This window comes from Sander vitreus, chromosome 22 (assembly GCF_031162955.1).
Source record: "Sander vitreus isolate 19-12246 chromosome 22, sanVit1, whole genome shotgun sequence".
NCBI lineage: Eukaryota > Metazoa > Chordata > Actinopteri > Perciformes > Percidae > Sander > Sander vitreus.
In genome coordinates, this window is record NC_135876.1 from 1,751,865 (window position 1) to 1,770,768 (window position 18,904).

At 40.8% G+C, this 18,904-nt stretch overlaps 1 protein-coding gene across 1 annotated transcript in view; it reads left to right on the plus strand.

The window, feature by feature from the left end:
- Positions 1 to 18,904, plus strand: part of kcnh2b (potassium voltage-gated channel, subfamily H (eag-related), member 2b) — a 323,192-nt gene that overhangs the window by 149,649 nt on the left and 154,639 nt on the right. Inside the window, exon 3 of the mRNA XM_078280719.1 lies at positions 15,658 to 15,813. Within this exon, the coding sequence (XP_078136845.1) occupies positions 15,658 to 15,813 (156 nt within the window). The remainder of the gene's footprint in view (positions 1 to 15,657; positions 15,814 to 18,904) is intronic.

Consider the following 18,904-nt stretch of genomic DNA (forward strand, 5'->3'; position numbering starts at 1 on the left):
CTGGAGCTTTGTAAACTTCCCAACCACCCTGCTCCCATCAGTTTGCTGCATCAATCAAATACACAGCTCCATGGCATTATTTCTTATTTCCTACCAACAGGGGACAGAATGAGTCACTCAGTGTATTAGAAAATACACACGTACATGCACATTTGATGCATGGCATGTACATGTTTAAAGCATACACACTTGCACATATAAACAGGCTCACACACCAGGACAATCCAGCTTCCACGGTGCCACATAAACACACAGATTAACACGGCTAATTGTCTCTATTACAGGTGAGGCAGGCTGACAAGTTATTGTCTGGAGTAGTTTGTCCTTCCACAGATTCTCATCCCGAAACAATCTAGAAAAAGGTTCAGTGGTCAACCGCATGGAATTTGTCTGTGTGTGTGTGTGTGTGTGTGTGTGTGTGTGTGTGTGTATGTGTGTGGAGTATCAATGTTAGAAGATGGAGTAATGTTACATCACTTATCAGAGGACAGCTGGTGGCCAAGATCAGAGGGACGGGGGGGGTTCAACACCAATATTAACTGTCTGCATGACTTACACACACACACACACACACACACACACACACACACACACACACAGGCAAATGTTACGTGGACAAAAGCGCACACACACCAATTTCTTTTTCCATCCTGTCATCCAGATCCATGCCCAGCCCTCTCAGAACAACACACCTGTATGAGGCTTAGAGCTGCGGTGTAGGATAGCCAGATTGTATCTTGTGTGTGTGTGTGTGTGTGTGTGTGTGTGTGTGTGGCTGTATTTGCTATTATGCCTATTACCTTCAAGAACAATAAGGAAAGATTGTTGTGCCCTGCCACCTAGTGGTTTACTAGGACCAGTATGCAATGCTGTACTTGAAACAGAGAGTCAATAAGATTTCAGTCTGTAGACTAAAGACTTCCAGAACAAGCTCATTTAAACCCCTAAGATCCGTCCCATGATAACATGATACTTATGTTGTTTCATTTGCCACTTTAACATGCTTGGTTTTGAGTGGGCGTTATAATTATCATAATCACTAGAACTAATAACGACAACAATTACACAGAGCGAATAACACAGTTGAGTTAAGCTAAGGTAAATCCTGTGAATTTAATCTGTTTACCTCCACTTCTACTTTCCACATTGCTTGGGCTTCCATGGTGATTAATACACAGGTAATTAGGGATGCCAGTGTGTTCTGGGTGAGATGCATGTTGGAGGCGTGCATACAGTAATAGCTGACTGTTTCTTTCTGCACTCAAACAGTTGAACTCAGAAAGTTTTCAAGGTAATGGGACAGTACTTAGGATGCTGCAGGGATTCCCCCACGAGAATGACACAAGGCGACGTTGATCAGGACTTGTTAATCTGATTAATAAAACTTGAGTCATTACTCTTCTTGTCCAAGGGGACATTCCCTTTCCTCATGCTCATTTCCAGCGAGGTCAGAGGTCATAGTGGACCTGGAAGGAATTCAGGGCTTTTAATGTGGCATTCTCATTGTCTTCTATGACCAGCATCTTTCAACAATTTCTCACACTTAACAGTCTGAGTAAAGGCTAAAGCAACACATAACATGAATGTCTTTTTACCCATTCTCATGAAATTTACAGTGAACAATATATTCATCCACTCACGACTGACTCTTCCACCTTGGTATTGTACACATTCTGCACAAGGAAATCAGTTTCCTTTAGGAAAAACGTTTATCTTAGGTGTCCAAAAGCATTCACTCTCCACAGTATCCACTATATAGCATGTTTGCCATATATGGTTCTGTATAGTGCACTCAAATAATCGTACAATGCAATGTAAAATTGATGGTCATTTAACAGGAGCCACTGGTAGCAAGCTGTGTATTGCAACAACAAAAAAAACGATTTCTGATTTTGCTACCTGACAAACAAAAGAGTCCTCTAGGCATATACATGGTCAGTAGTGAAAGTGAATAAGTGAATGATTTCATTCACAGCCTCAGTCTGTTTAAATTGTCAGAGCACATCACTTTAAAATGCCTTACTTCAAACAGCAAGCAAGCAACACAGAGAGCAGAAGCAGAGGGGAATACCAAGATGTTCCGGATGTCAGGGATTATTCTGGAAATGTAATTCCATTGATCCAGACTATCTTCACTATCAACTTGTTGGAGTAAACACAAGCAGACAGTGAGAGTTCTTGCGGTCCCCACATGGTATCTCTGTAGCTTGCTCAATCGCCCGATACGTAGTTGCACTTTTGAGCAGGTGCACATGTCAACAGTCACTCTTGGCATTTCTACTCAAATGTTCAGTAATGACTGTTTATCAGGAGGTCACACGAGATATGAAGTGGTCAAGATCTTGAAATGCTCATCCTTTGATATTAATAATTAATGAAACTATGTACTATTATTTTTCCTTGTGGTGAATGACACCTTTGGATTGAAGCAGGGTTTCTTTGGCTCTGAATGTGGCTAGGAACATACTGTAACAAGCTTCACCAGTTGGCCTGCAGCCAGCCAGCTTGTATAATATTAAGCCATCGCGGTGGATCTTTGGATATGAAGATCTGCACTTTTTCCTCCTTTAGTTTTTCTTTTCTTTTTCTGCCAAATAGTGATGGAGCGGAGGAGACTGTGTCTGCAAATGAGACTCTCCGCCTCTTCCATTCCCCTCTGTCACTTTGTCACATTGTCAGTGGGTGTGTGTGTGTGTGTGAGATAGAGAACAGAGCAGCTGAGATAAAACACAGCTCACATCCTCATCCTCTTACATCTTTCTAGCTCTCACAGACAGATGCCCCTCCTCCCCCCCGTCCCTTTTGTCTGCAATGGTCATTGGTCTTAACCATGATCTTATGATTTTCAGAAAAGGTAAATAAGAAGAAAATATCTATTTACAAAAACATGAGGTGTGGTGAGTAATGGCATCAGTGTTGAGTGGAGTGTACGGATCAGTGAAGAATGTGTGGATGGATGTTGACTGCAACAAAAATGGCAAACCCAAACCCAAAACCAGGAGAGATGTGGAGCCTAGGGAGAGAGAGAGAGAGAGAGAGAGAGAGAGAGAGAGAGAGAGAGAGAGAGAGAGAGAGAGAGACAGACAATGATACAGGACTGGTAGAAATAGACTAGGCTGAAGCCTACACAGCCTATTACTGTACCTGAATGACCCTCCCAAAAGGGAGGGGTCGTAACACCCTGTCCTGATGAAAATACAGACATGTACTGTAATAGCACTCTGAATAAATGAATCCTTCCACGCTGTTTACAAGTACAGCAACAGCTGTGGGTTATGTAAGTGACACTCTCTTTGACAACAGTTTAATACTAATAAGAGCTTGAAATATGTTGTGCTCTTCAAAGCTGCCGCATTCTTTTTTATCATGAGTTGGTAAATAAGAAAGAAAGAAGAAAGGAAACATGAATTTTTTGAGTCCCTTGAGGGGAAATTTCAATAATCAATCAATCCATCAATCCATCAATCAATCCATCATTTTTATTCGTCACATATAATTATAAAGACCAATTCCAGTGAAATGTAATCCCAATGTGCCCTATCCTTAGCTATGCTTAACCATGGCCCTGTGGACATTCCAATAGCGTTGATCTTGAAAGTTTTTGGATGTTGCCCATGTTTTCATCCTAAACTTTGACCCTGTCACTGTGTTTTCACTTCATCATAGGGCTGAACCATTAATCTTTTCCAAATCGCAATCGCGATTTGAAAGAATGCGATTAGCTAACCGCGACGACCGCAATTAATCAAATGTGCAATATTTAGTTGAATGTTTGGTGTAACATTTGGTTTAACAGTTTTTATACCTCTTTTTATTATTATATTTACTGTTTTTTCCTTAGATAAATGCTGGAAAAATGTTACATATCACAGGTTGTTAACAGAAATGTCCTATTGTCAGTGTATCTTTCATTTATTTTGTATAACTTTATTGAACATGATGGTAGAAGGTGTAGTATGTAGATGCTGCTGTTGAACTGAGGCAGATCAGACATTTCACTTTACAGAAAGTACTGATATTTTTATTAGAATTGATTTTTATTATTATAACTTTAGCTTTTGTGATAAATGTTCTTTGTTGACTGTTCTATGTTCTATGTCAATGCTTATTAAAAGAAAAACACTCATTGCTGGCAATTCATATCTATGTTCTCATCCTTGCATAAGAATATAGAGCATTTTTGATGGTGTCTCATGTTATAATGCTCCATGACATGTTTTATCTGATACACAGTGAATATTGAAGCTAAACCTTAAAAAAAAACTTTTAAAAAAAAAGGTAGTTAGTAGGAAGTAGAAACGTAATAGCAATATCTGAGAGAAAAATCTTAATTCCATTTTTTCCCCAAACCATTCAGCCCTAATCCTAGTTAATTGGAACATTTTGGTTGCCGCTAAATGTCTTGTTCAGTGTTCTACCAACAAAGCTAGCTAGCTAGCGCTAGCTGGTTACTTCAAGCTCCCATATTATGCTCATTTTCAGGTTCATAATTGTATTTTAAGGTTGTACCAGAATAGGTTTACATGGTTTCATTTTCAAAAAACACCATATTTTTGTTGTACTGCACAGCTCTCTCTCACTGCTGCAGATCCTCTTTTCAGCTGGTCTCTGTTTTAGCTACAGAGTGAGACCTCTTTTCTTCTTCTTCTGTACTATCTTTGATTGCACTCGGACATGCTCAGTAGCTCAGATGTAGATCATGTCAGCTAGCTAGCTCCATAGACAGTAAAAGAAAGGCTGTTTCTACAACTTCGGTCAGTTACAAGGCAGGATTAGCTGGGAGACTTCTAAATGAGGGCGCACATGGAAGTAGTTCTTTTGTAGATTATGGTGAACTTGTGTGTGGTGTAGCAGTGCTTTGCTATTGAGAACGAGGTAGCATGCTAGCATTAGCGTTAGCATGCTAACGCTACGAGCTAACGGTTGCGGTTAGCCAGCTCGTTTCGGCGTGTGACGTCACAAGCCGTGCAGATTTTGAACAGTTCATCCGGAGACTGAAGACAGGACACATTCAGAAACCATATCTCACTCAGAACAGCATGGAGGGATTTTTTCAAAGTTTGTATACGTGTGGAAGCACCAGAGACACAAAATAACTCCCCAAATCCCAGAAAAAGTGTTTTTTTCATAATATGGGCACTTTAAAAGCCCGCCGGCAAAACTCTGCCAGATGACACGTGTCAGAAGGATTTAAAATCAGCAACTTTTTCCTCTTTGGTGTTTATCTTTACGCAGCGCCATTGAAACCATACACAAAACTGGCTCAAACGCATCATCCTCCCAAGCTCCATCCCTTTGTCTGAATGTGGTCACTTCTGGCTCCAAAATACCAAGACTGCGACGGCCAAAATGCAAACTCCCGGCTTCACAATGGCACAAACCAATGGACGATCTCACTAATGCTATGTCCATTATTTTTTGTACATTTATATATATATATATATATATGTATATGTGATGTGATGTGTGTGGCCCTTTAGGCTGATAGGCTAGGCTAAGCTCTTTCTGAGCCTCTGCTGGCCTGGTGTATCTGCTACCTTCTAATTACAGTTATACCATTTCAGTCATAGCTTGGGAAGAGCTTCAGTAAATCAACATGAACTGAGTGAGTGGTTTAAAGCCTATACCTTGTAAAGGGCAGTTGTTGCGTAATTCAGTCGTTTCTTTAATCCTCTCTGTCCTGTTTGTGTTGTGTGTGTGTGTGTGTGTGTGTGTGTGTGTGGGGGGGGGGGTACATTTTTATGTATGAAAAGTGCTATATAAATAAAGTGATTGATTGAGACAAACATATTACATATTATTATAATAACAGCAATTTAGTCTATTTAAAAAAATAAGTATTATTTATGTATGTGTAATGCATAATGTATGTATGAAAAAATATTAAAGAAAATCTAAAACTGCATGCTTTTAGTTACAGTAAGTCAGATTCATATAGTACTGTATATGCACAAGTTTGCAGGGAAAAATCCTGCTGTCATAAAAATCACATAATCCTGTGTAGATTAACTATAGAACTCTGAAATGCCTGATATTTTTTTTTTTTTTTATCTCTGACTCTCTAAACGCACCCCTCTGATCCCTTCACCTCTGTACAGAAGTGAGGAGCTGGTTGATCAAACTCTAATCCTTTTCTCTGTTAATCCACTTGCTCTATAGTAGAGATTATGGTACTAATTTCCACACCAGCACATTGCAGGATGCTCTGTGGAAGAGAGGGAAGCCGCGGTGGGAAGCGAGTTGTTGGTTAACCTGTTTATCTTTCCCAGTTTCAAAAGGTTAAGAAGCAGATACTTTAGATGCCAACACTTACTTAACCTTAGGAGTACTCTCATTGGAGGTATCTTTCAGCTTCTGAGTTGTATGTGGTCTGACATCAAGTTAATTGAGCGTAGCAAAATCTCTGTTTACTGTTCTACAATCCTCTGTGATCTCCTGCTAAACTGGAAGAAAGCTGTTCCTGAACAGCTAATCCTTCCTAGCCTGGTCCTACGAGACTCTGGTCCATTTCATTTGTCCAGAGAGTCTGGCCTCTCTCCATTGACAAGTGTTAACTTCCTTGAAGGCGGGTACTCTGTTGAAGTTTAAAACTATTGGATCTGCCCAGAGCCACTCTGGATCTGCCATAACCAATCGCTAACATTTGGTCGTGACGTATGTCATGCGCATGTGCAACAAGAGGGGAGACCGACAACTATCGGCTTATGTTTAGCATTAGCATTGCTAGCGTTAGCCTTAGCTAACTCCTTCACCACTAATGGAGCGAGCTGGAAAATCAGACTGTTCCCGAACCCCGTGGGGAGGAGGGCCACAACATCATGGCCCCCAACACAACAAGATGGTTCTTGCTTGGGCTTTAACTTCTGGATATTCAGCAGCGTTGTTGCCACAACAGACCGAATGGCTTCGCTCGCATCTTTCTAGAGCACGTCCTCAACGTCATCGTTCTCAGCCACTCCATCTGTTCGCTGATTGGACCGCCAAATATTTGACCGGAGAAAATCCAAGACTATACCGCAAACCCAGACGGAGTACTGAAGGGAAATGAAAATTGAGCGGAAGTAAGTAGGAGGGTGGAGCCAGGCTAAATCCCTCCCACCTTGTCCCTCTAAACCCAACACTGTCCCTTACAGTCTGCTGGAGCTTTCATACACTAAGTAGGTAAAGTGAATTCACTGTAGCGTTCGTCCAATCAGGTGCAGCCATCGCGGTTGTAGGAGGGTGGAGCCTGTTTTCTTTGCTTGTCAGTGATCAAAGTGAAGAGAAACAAATTTTTTTTTATTTTTTTTTTAAGTTCAAGCACTCTATTGTTATTGTGTAGCACAAAGAGATTACTTTGTGACAGTCCAAGGGTGTGCTAAAAGTGATAAAATACAGGTACGGTAGTACTGGAACAATTTAAAGAAATATAAATAAATCTTATAATAATAAAATAAATGTAAGTTTATCTAGAATTACATTAACAACATAAGATAATAATATAAATAAAAGTTAAGTACTAAAATATATAATAATGTAATAGCACATAATGTAAATGAGATAAAGCTAACATTATATAAATAGAAGCTAACCATAAGTGCACATGTTGCGTTATAGCATCAGCGTTTCTTAATGCCACATGGTTAAATTGCACAGTAGAATTAGTGGCTAGTGGCTAGCCCACTAGCCACTAACGTGCAATGTGCAAGCAGGGCGATTCCTGCCGTGAAAAAAGCCTATGTGGGCACTGTGTGTATCTTTCCTCCACCAAGCAGCAGCAGTAGCGTCTCTCCTTCTTTTCGCCATATTTACATATGTGCGCCAGAGATGCAGGGAGCACTCTCTCTTCCTATTGGTCAATGTCAAGGCAAGGCAAGGCAAGGCAGCTTTATTTGTATAGCACATTTCAGCAACAGGACAATTCAAAGTGCTTTACATAAAACATTAAAGAGCAGTTAAAAACGATAAAAAAAATTAAAAACAGATAAAAGATGAGAATAAAATGTACAGTGCAGTATAAGCAATTATTTAAATAAAGGCAACATCAAAAAGAAAGGTCTTCAGCCTTGATTTGAAAGAACTGAGAGTTGCGGCGGACCTGCAGTTTTCTGGGAGTTTGTTCCAGATATGTGGAGTATAAAAACTGAACGCTGCTTCTCCCTGTTTAGTTCTGAATCTGGAGACAGAAAGCAGACCTGTCCCAGACGACCTGAGAGGTCTGGGTGGTTCATAGTGTAGCAGCAGATCAGAAATGTATTTTGGCCCTAAACCGTTTAGTGATTTATAAACCAGCAAAAGTATTTTTAAATCAATTCTTTGAGGCACAGGAAGCCAGTGTAGAGACTTCAGAACTGGAGTGATGTGATCCACTTTCTTGGTCTTAGTGAGGACTGGAGCAGCAGTATTCTGAATCAGCTGCAGCTGTCTGAGTGATTTTTTTAGGGAGACCTATAAAGACACCGTTACAGTAGTCCAGTCTACTGAAGATAAAAGCATGGACGTTTTTCCAAATCCTGCTGGGACATAAGTACTTTAACCCTTGATATATTCTTAAGATGGTAATAGGCTGACTTTGTAATTGTCTTAATGTGGCTGTTGAAATTCAGGTCTGAGTCCCTGACTACACCAAGATTTCTGGCTTTGTCTGTTGTTTTTAACATTATCGTTTGAAGCTGAGTGCTGACTTTTAATCGTTCCTCTTTTGCTCCAAAAACAACCACCTCAGTTTTTTCTTCATTTAATTTAAGAAAGTCGTTAATTTGTTCAATGCACTTAGTCAGTTTTTGTATTGGACTATAGTCCCCTGGCGACAAGGTTATGTAAATTTGTGTGTCGTAACTACCAAACCATAACTATGGTAACTTATTTTGTTGTTTTCTGAGCCAGTGGAAGCATGTAGATATTAAACAGAAGAGGCCCCAGAATGGAGCCGTGGGGAACTCCGCACATCATATTTGTATGCTCAGATGCATAATTACCAAGGAACACGTCGTAGAACATGTCATACTAGGCGGAAAAAGACAAAACAATTTGACATGCTAGACTTTCTGCATCGTGGTCGTGAAGCTTTCCAGACGTTACATTGTTGATCTTTGATTATGTCCTGACCCTCATTGTCGTGCACGACTCTGAACGTTTGTCTGCGACGTGTCTGTCGGCTCAAAATCGGGCTAAATTTGTGTAGTCTGATCCTGGCATTAGTCAACAGCATCCACACCAGACGGAGCTGTTTTAAGATTTTGGTGTCAGTGATGGTCAGCCTCCCAACAAATCGTAGTTCTTCAAATTTAAAGTTTTGTACAGTAGTTTGTTGGGGCTTTTATTTGAACACACCCCTGGTCCGCCACGAGCAGTTTTCACTCTGTGTTTTTTTTTGGGATGTGTTTTTATTGCATTGTGATAATCTCTGACTGAGATTATCAGATGGTACATGCTGAATTGGAATACATCCAGGCGGAGCATTTAGATGAAATGTCATTTGCCCCGTTAACCTCAGAGCTCAATTTATTTCAGATGCTCTCTGACGAAATCTGTTACATTAGATGATAGTATGTAGTATGATGGTCAACAACAAATGGCTCTGATACACCTAAAACATGTAATAATAATAATAATAATAATACATTTTATTTATATAGCGCTTTTAAAAATAATTGAAAACACTTTACAATAAAACCAGGACATTAAGCACATAAAAAAACAAGTGAAACAATAAAACCAGCAAAAAACTGCAGGTAAAATCTAATATCATTAGAGGAAGTTCCAGAAGGAGTGGGCTGCGATGGTGAAAGCTCTGTCGCCCCAGGTACGGTGCGGGGTCCTGAGTGGTGGGGAGAGGACGTTTGTGTCAGAGGAGCGGAGGTTACGGGGGGGGTTGTGGCAGTGGAGCAGGTCTGTGAGGTAGGAAGGAGCCTGGTTATGGAGGGCTTTGTGGGCGAGGAGGAGGACTTTAACTGGATGTGTTGGGAAACAGGGAGCTAGTGGAGGTTCTGAAGGATGGGTGTGATGGGGTCATGTAGGCTTAACCCCTTGATTTTCACTACTCTGACACACACACACACACACACACACACACACACACACACACACACACACACACACACACACACACACACAGATAAACCCACTCATGTGTGCATGTGTTTACAAAGACTTAGGGTACTGTAGAACACACTTTACTCATTCATTTATGTATGCATACATGATTATTATTATTTTTATTATCAGATATGTATTTAAAGTAAACACACACTTGCAAATAAACACACAATCAGAGAATTGGAACATACCCGGGTGAGTGTTCCAGATTCATTAGAAGAACTGAAAATAAACATTATAATGTATGAGACTTAAACGATGAACTAAAGTGGAATCCTCTTTTATTGATATTTAATCCTACAGAGTGTGTGTGTGTGTGTGTGTGTGTGTGTGTGTGTGTATGTATGTGTGTGTGTGTGTGTGTGTGTGTGTGTGTGTGTGTGTGTGTGTGTGTGTGTGTGTGTGTGTGTGTGTGTGTGCGCGCGCGCGCATGTACATGTGTACAAATCACATCTGTCATTCACAAAACACACACACACTCATAGCTCGCTGCTTTCACAGTTTGGTGGTGTTTTGATGGCATTGTCTCCCATGAATACATGTATACCATTTTCAAGATTAGAATCCACATAGCGGTGACAGTAATTCCAACTAAATCTGTTTGACAACGTAATATGAGATATTTTATTTATTATTTTCAAATGATTTGCTTGTTTACATGGACCAAGTTGATAAAACTTGCATTTCTCCCAACAATATGTCTACTATTGGTTTGGCTTTTCCTTCAGTACAAACCTGCTCTATGTTATACATTATTATGATATCACTTTAATGGTCCTGTGTACACTGATGATGGCAAAGATATCAAATTCAACCTACCTATTGGCCGAATATAAATGACAGTATTTGAGATGATATTTTTTGCCATGGTCTTTGAGGTCACTTTTAAATTCTGTCATTCTCTCTTGTCTTTACGACAAAAAATACCTTTTTACAAATTGTGACACGTGTCTTCAAGTTTTCTTGCCTTTTTGGCTGCAGAGCTGTTTTAAGCGGTTAAAAAAAGGCTGTTAAAGCTGTTAATGAAAACAGGCATAGCTTATGATTGTACATGAGACTAGGCATCTACCTACACATGTGCACATAAGCATGCATGGACACACACACACACACACACACACACACACACACACACACACACACACACACACACACACACACACACACACACACACACACACACTCTGCTAGAAATGGCCAGATGGTGTAATCCTTTAGTATTCCCTGTGTTTCACATTTTTCCCCTCCTGTGTTGGGATTATGCTGTTGTCCAATCCGATTTCGGCCCACTCTCCAGTGATGATGTGGATGAATGATAGGCGGGCGGGTGAGTGAGGCAAGGCATGCAGTTGACACACTGTCGGGTTGTACAGCGTATCGTGTCGGATGTAAATGCTCCACACTGCCAAAACCCTTGTGGCTGCCATTTGTAGAGCCCGTTACTGACTTTTCGCTGTGCAGGTAAGAGATGGGACCACTCAGGGGGAACTATTTAATATCAAAAGGACACTTTAGGCAGTGGCCAATGTGTCCATGTTTAAAGGAAACAAATATAAGCTTGAGGATTACAGTGACAATCTAAATAGCTTTCTTAAATTCTCAAAAAGCTGATGCAAAGCGTGAGCCTTTATTTGGACAAAGCAAACTGGATGCATTTCTTTGTGGCTTGGTTCTATGGTTGCTAGGACAAGAGGGGCAAGGAGTTGTATGGCCTAGAAGGACAGATTAAATGTGATTTAAATGATGTGTAACATGACTGCAGTATACCGTGTATCATTTTGAATACATTACAGGGCCCAGTATTCATTTGCTGAACATTGAAATATCCATTAAACCTTCTGCTGCACAATGTAAAAAATGTAAACTCTAAAGTCATACATTTCTCTAGACGTTTTCAGATACCATATGTTCTCCATCAGATGTTAAATGATGTCCCAGTAGTTGCATTGATTTTGTCGTCATCATCCTGTATGATTTATTTTTATACATGTGGATTTTGATTCTTTGAAGGTTCAAATACCTAGTGTCAAAACCAGAACAGCAAGTTATTTTGATTTCCAGTCAGAAGAAAAAAACTTTGTCTTATAATGTATTAGACTTAGAACAGTGAACTAAAGGTAAATCTGACTGTGTCAGGTGTATTTTGACTTCCAGTCTAGCTGGTATGTACAGTGTATCCAGGTCCTATAGACCTGGTAGAAACCTCCCAGCTACTTACTGTCATATGTAGTCTAATTTCACACTTATTTTACTGTTTTAGCACTCATGTCATGAAGCGGATAAGCAAACGTGTCAGGCCTCATATGGAAGAAAGTGTGAATGCCGATTAAGCGCAGATGCACATTTAATGAGGAGAGAAATGAAAATGTGTGTGTGTGTGTGTGTGCGTGTGTATGCTGTGTAATTAGGGCATACATGCTCACATTCATGGTGTGACATGCATGTGTACATCTGTGATTGCACATTGTCTCTGCACACAGATTCATTATGTAGAATTTCACAGTCATTAAAGGGGAACTATGCAGTTTCTTTTACCTTAATTGACCTTAACTGAACAGCTTCAGAGTCATTGGATGGTTAAATGACTTTTTTCAGGTTGAATGGTGGTCGTTTTGCTTCCCCCTAGCGCCTGTGAGCTGAAAAACCACTTTGGGCCAGCGTATCGCGTGATATCAGGTCTCTGCACACATACGCCCATTCAGGAACCGGCTAACAAGGTAGTGATGGAGTTTTTTTTCACACATCGTCGTGGCTGAGCCGGCTAAAAAGAAGCAGAAAGCTAGGAAAGCATTGTCGGAGGAACAGAGAAAGAGGAAACGGAAGACTGACCGAGAGAGGAGTCAGACACGAGTAAACATAGGAGCTGTAGGGGGGGCTCTATAGAGAAACCTGTAGGGGGGGCTCTATGGAGAAACCTGTAGGGGGGAGCTCTATGGAGAAACCTGTATGGGGGGAGCTCCATGGAGAAACCTGTAGGGGGGGCTCTATGGAGAAACCTGTAGGGGGAGCTCTATAGAGAAACCTGTAGGGGGCTCTATAGAGAAACCTGTAGGGGGAGCTCTATGGAGAAACCTGTAGGGGAGGCTCTATAGAGAAACCTGTAGCGGGGCTCTATAGAGAAACCTGTAGGGGGAGCTCTATGGAGAAACCTGTAGGGGGGGCTCTATGGAGGAAAGCCTGTGGGGACCTGAGAGGGTCTATAGAGAAACCTGTAGGGGGGCTCTATAGAGAAACCTATAAGGGAGGCTCTATAGAGAAACCTGTAGGGGGGGGCTCTATAGAGAAACCTGTAGGGGGAGCTCTATAGAGAAACCTGTATGGGGGGAGCTCTATAGAGAAACCTGTAGGGAGCTCTATAGAGAAACCTGTATGGGGGGAGCTCTATAGAGAAACCTGTAGGGGTGGGGGGGGCTCTATAGAGAAAACTGCCGGCAAAAAGAGAGAAAACAGAGAAGAAATGGCCAAAACTGCATAGCGCCCCTTTAAAACGATTGAACTTGTGTTGTGTGCACATGTGGAAAGTAACAAAATATAATTACTCACGTTACTGTAATTGAGTAGTTTTTGCGTACTTTTACTTTTTTAAGTAGTTTTTGAAATCTGTACTGTTTTGTTTGAAGTATTGTACTTTGCTACATTTTAAATCACATCCGAAACCAAGTAAAAAAAAATCTCTAACGTTGTTTTGTATCTGTCAACAAACTCAAATCGAAAGCGGCTTTGTGCCTTTATCAAATCACAAAACACTGAAATTAAATGAAATAAGTATAAATATAAAAAAACATTATCCCCCACGCTGTCAAAAACTAACTATGTTTTACTCCAAGTAAATTTAAAATGAGCTACTTTTTACTTTTACTTGGAGAAATGTTATACCCTTAACTTTACTTGTACTTAAGTAAAAGTTCAGAGTTCAGAGTAAAAGTAATAGTACTTTTGCTTAAGTAGAATGTTTTGTACTCTTTCCACCTCTGGTTGTGTGTAAAGAGTCAATACACACACACGCGCAATTGTCATGCAGAAAAATTCTAATGAAATCAAAAGTAATAAAAAGAGGGGGCATTTTGTACACTGTGCCAAATGCTTTTTACACCTTATGAATATATTACTGCACGCTATATAGCATTATTTCACATATCCTCATTTACAGTTTGAAAAATAATTAGTGCTGTCAAACGATTAAAATATTTAATCGCGATTAATCACATTAATGTCATAGTTATCTCGCAATTAATCACACATTTTTATCTATTCAAAATGTCCCTTCATTTCTTTTTATCCCATTATTTTTTCTCATTTTAATGCTCTTATCAACATGGATAAGTGGATCGGCCTGGCTTTGTGCTTTTGTCGCCTGGCTTTGACGAGGGGGTGGACAATTGGCATCAGCTCTGTGCTTGGCCATCAGCCGTGTGCTTGGCCATCAGCCGTGTGCTTGGCCATCAGCTGTGTGCTTGGCCATCAGATGTGTGCTTGGCCATCAAGTGGTATTTCAGACTGGACGTGCTGCGATAACAGCTCAGTTCACAACGACAAAAAACACGGAAACTTTCCATTCAGAATCTTATTGGCATCCATTTCAGTGTCTCACGCTCACCATCCACTCAAAACGTAAGGTTAGCCTACTACTCTCGCAAGCCCAAACAAGTGTGTGTAAGTAAGTACAGGGGGACAAGGGAAAAGAAAATAGTAGGGGAACACAAACAAGGATTAAAAGGAATAACACGTCCACTCTAAATAGAGGGGGGACGTCATTTAATGTCGGCTACTGACGTACAACCACATCACGCAGACTGAAGTTATTTTATGAATGAACTAGACATATTACATACCTGAGGGCCAATTCGTTGATGTTTTTGAATCATTTACACTCCCGTAATGTTCTTCATCTGTTGAAAGCCCGACCGAGTGTGACTCAGGGTTTCCCCCGTCGTCTTTCACTTTCCCTTTTAGCTTTTAGTTGTTCTTTGTTTAATTTCCTTCTTTCCTGTGATGGTCCTGCCCAGTATCAGCCATAACTACAGCAGATCACTTCTAAAATATAAAAATATAATTAGGCCTATGTAAAGAAATCTCCTGCTACCTTTTACCTGGCTGGATACACTAACACAGGCTTTTCTGGTGTTACCCTTCAGAATGTGTTGCTGTAGCTCCGTCTACCTGCCGTAAATCATTCTCTGACTTCACAGGAGAAATCAGACCTGGGCAGAGACATTAATAAAAACGATATAAAACTAGTGTTCTTTTCACTGTTAGTCTCGTTTGCTGTTACAGGTCATTTATGATCATCAGATGGAACATTACACAGTTTCAGAAACATGTAAAAGTTACATATAGTTACTTTAAGTAAAAGTTCATCAAAGTAATAGTACCTTTGCTTAAGTAGAATGTTTCCACCTCTGGTTGTGTGTAAAGAGTCAATTCTGCTGCTGTTACCTAAAATAACACCACCAGGGTTGGGGATTTTAATCCCAATCCTTAAACCATATACACTTTTGGCACTGTAAGAGGTTCTGGATAAAAGCTTCCACCAAATACTATCAGTCTGACGAAGCTCTCTCTATCTCTCTTCCCATGCAGGACAATGCTTCCTGTGTATGGTGGACGTGGTGCCAGTGAAAAACGAAGATGGCCTGGTGATCATGTTCATCCTGAATTTTGAGGGCTTGACAGAGGAAGCCCTCCTAGTCCACAAACAGGAGCTGAACCACCGCCTGCCCACCTGGCTTGTCACAGGTAGCTACTGACTAAGCTTATTTTCTCTGTTGTTTTCTGTTCAATCAAAAGTATGTGCACGTTTTCCCTGTGATTTCAGGTTCTTCTTCATTCGTGTTTATCACTGTTGTCCACAACTCACTTTAAATATATTTGATTCAAGCACTTTTTTTTTTTAAAGGTCCAATGTGTGGGAATTTCTCCCATCTAGCGATGAGATCATATATCGCAATCAACTTTCTCGCACCACGCAGTTCAAAGTACGTATTACAGCTACGGTAGCCTTCATGCTTCAAAAAGCCGGTCTTTTGCTTTTTTCGATATCCTTTTTTCTTTTTCTGGGCGAAGAAGAAGACTCCTGTTCCAGAAACTTGGATTTTGAATACGTGCATGAGGCGGATTGGCAATAGGTGGGCCGGTCTGATCGCCCAGTCTGATCACCCGGTCTGATCACCCGGTCTGATCGTCCGCACCCCGTGGTCTACGAAATTTCCCGGTAGATTTTTTTGTCCCACTCCACCGCAGTGTATTAAGATAACGTGTGGTCCTCCATGTTTCCTTCTTCAAACTTGTCGGGGCCGGGAAGCTACGATACCCATTAGCAGCATTAGCAGCACCTGTGAGTTCATCATGTGACAGCGAAAACGCGAAAGGTGGAGCAGTATGTCCTGTATGTCTCTTACCGGCTATTGTATTTCAAGATGGAGCATGAATATAGAGCGTCTACCCCAGTTCATGGTAGTGCAAATGTAAAAATTCAAGCCAATAAGAATACTTGGAATTGATGGTGGTGGTAAATATTCATTAAAAAGGACAAGTTTGTGAATGGGCAATGGGGGGGGGGGGGTTGTATTTGTTTGTCTGTTAAGTTTATATCAACAATCGCACAGCAATTTGCACAGCATCGCTTACTGCACCTTTAACATGTTCAGTCCAGGGTCGTAGCAGAGAATGTCTAATAAGGGGAGAACTTCCACTCTCTAGAAACTTCCAGCTTCTGAACTGGTTGCAGTTCCACTCTGGTTCCATATGAGGGCGCTCACAGGCCAGTGCAGAATGAATGGAGGTATATGGAGCTATACCCCTTTTCTCAGGATCATTTTTTGTCTAGTAATTTGAATGTTGCATTTGAAAGGGGAGGCTAAGAAAATACACACTGCTGGGTGTTACATTTTTTTAAAGTGGCTTTTTTGTTCTAAAAAGCCTTTTTAAATGTCAGTGACGTCACACACATGTACGGCCAGAGATACTGCTTTGTGGCAAGCTCTGAGTCGCTTCCTTTGTTCTCTGGAGGCATCAACAACACAGCTGACAGGTTAGACTCTCTCTGTTAATACAACACAGCTGACAGGTTAGACTCTCTCTGTTAATACAACACAGCTGACAGGTTAGACTCTCCCTGTTAATACAACACAGCTGACAGGTTAGTCTCTCTGTTAATACAACACAGCTGACAGGTTAGACTCTCTCTGTTAATACAACACAGCTGACAGGTTAGACTCTCTCTGTTAATACAACACAGCTGACAGGTTAGACTCTCTCTGTTAATACAACACAGCTGACAGGTTAGACTCTCCCTGTTAATACAATACAGCTGACAGGTTAGACTCTCCCTGTTAATACAATACAGCTGACAGGTTAGACTCTCCCTGTTAATACAATACAGCTGACAGGTTAGACTCTCCCTGTTAATACAACACAGCTGACAGGTTAGACTCTCCCTGTTAATACAACACAGCTGACAGGTTAGGCTCTCCCTGTTAATACAACACAGCTGACAGGTTAGACTCTCTCTGTTAATACACGTGCTAGAAAGAGTTTTGCTAATGTTTTTGTAAATATTCACTCTGACATTCTGGTTCTGCTTCGGATGCCATCAAGCGGGATCTCCGATCGTAATCAGTCCTTCACTGACCAATCAGCATTCATTAGCAGAATGCTAGCGTGTTATGGGCAACAACGACTCAACCTGTAAGAAATCGAAAGGACACAAGTACTCGTTCATTCAACTTTTGACCTATAATCCATGTTGAACTTGCAAAAACTACAATCAAATCTGAGATTTCTCAACAACAATCAGGCGAAAGAGACACATTTAGCTGTCTAGCTCCATATCCCAGTCCCATTCATTTAGCACTGGACCGCAATCACCACCAGTGGAACTCTGGTGGAACTGCAACCAAATTCGGTACAATGGGGCTGAATAGGGAGTGAACAGGCTCACCGTAGACGGGCTCTGGTCGTAGTCAGAGTTTAGAAATTAGTGAGGTACAGAGTTCATTCTTTTAATGGAGCTTATTTACTGTAGCAACATTCATTCCAAAATGACACCTACAAACACAACCCACCCTATACTAGGGATCCACCGATACAGTTTTTTCAGGGCCGATACTGGTTTTTAGTAGTTAACGAAACCAATAACCGGTATTTGGAACCGATATGCATTTACAGTAAAGATTTTGGAATGTTACAAACTCCAACACAAAACTTTGTTTAAACGCTTTAAGCAATTATTTAATAAATGAGAAACTTTCACCATAATCCCCAGTAACAGAGAGTCAGATAGTGTTGTGGGGGGGCATTAAGTCAGACTCAGTGGTGAGTGAAACTGAAGCAGAGGGACAGACACAGAGCTGTAGCAGAGCCACTTTTTAATTCATTAACTTTATCAGTTATCAGGTAAATAAAACGCTGATACAGATCATCTGCAAACTGACCAAAAACAGCCTGATAATCAGCCAGGGCCAATAATCAGGCGTTTAAGGCGAGACTTCTCGGTCTGTGTGTGTGTGTGTGTGTGTGTGTGTGTGTGTGTGTGTGTGTGTGTGTGTGTGTGTGTGATGTTTGGCTCACTACATTTACTTGTATTGTGTCTTGTATTCAGTTTAGACTAAAAAAGTTCAAGAAGTGAGTGCTCAGTTGTACTGTGGCATATTCTACAGATAGGCTATAGACATTAAAACTATAGTGAAAGGTGACAGTTATGTAATGCGGCTGGTATGATGTCAATATGACTATCAACAGATCCTTGTCACTGTCTGCTTCTGTTGAGAACTGCGTGCCTCACACACAGAGAAAGTACTGGTTTCACGTTATTCAGATGCAAAGAGAC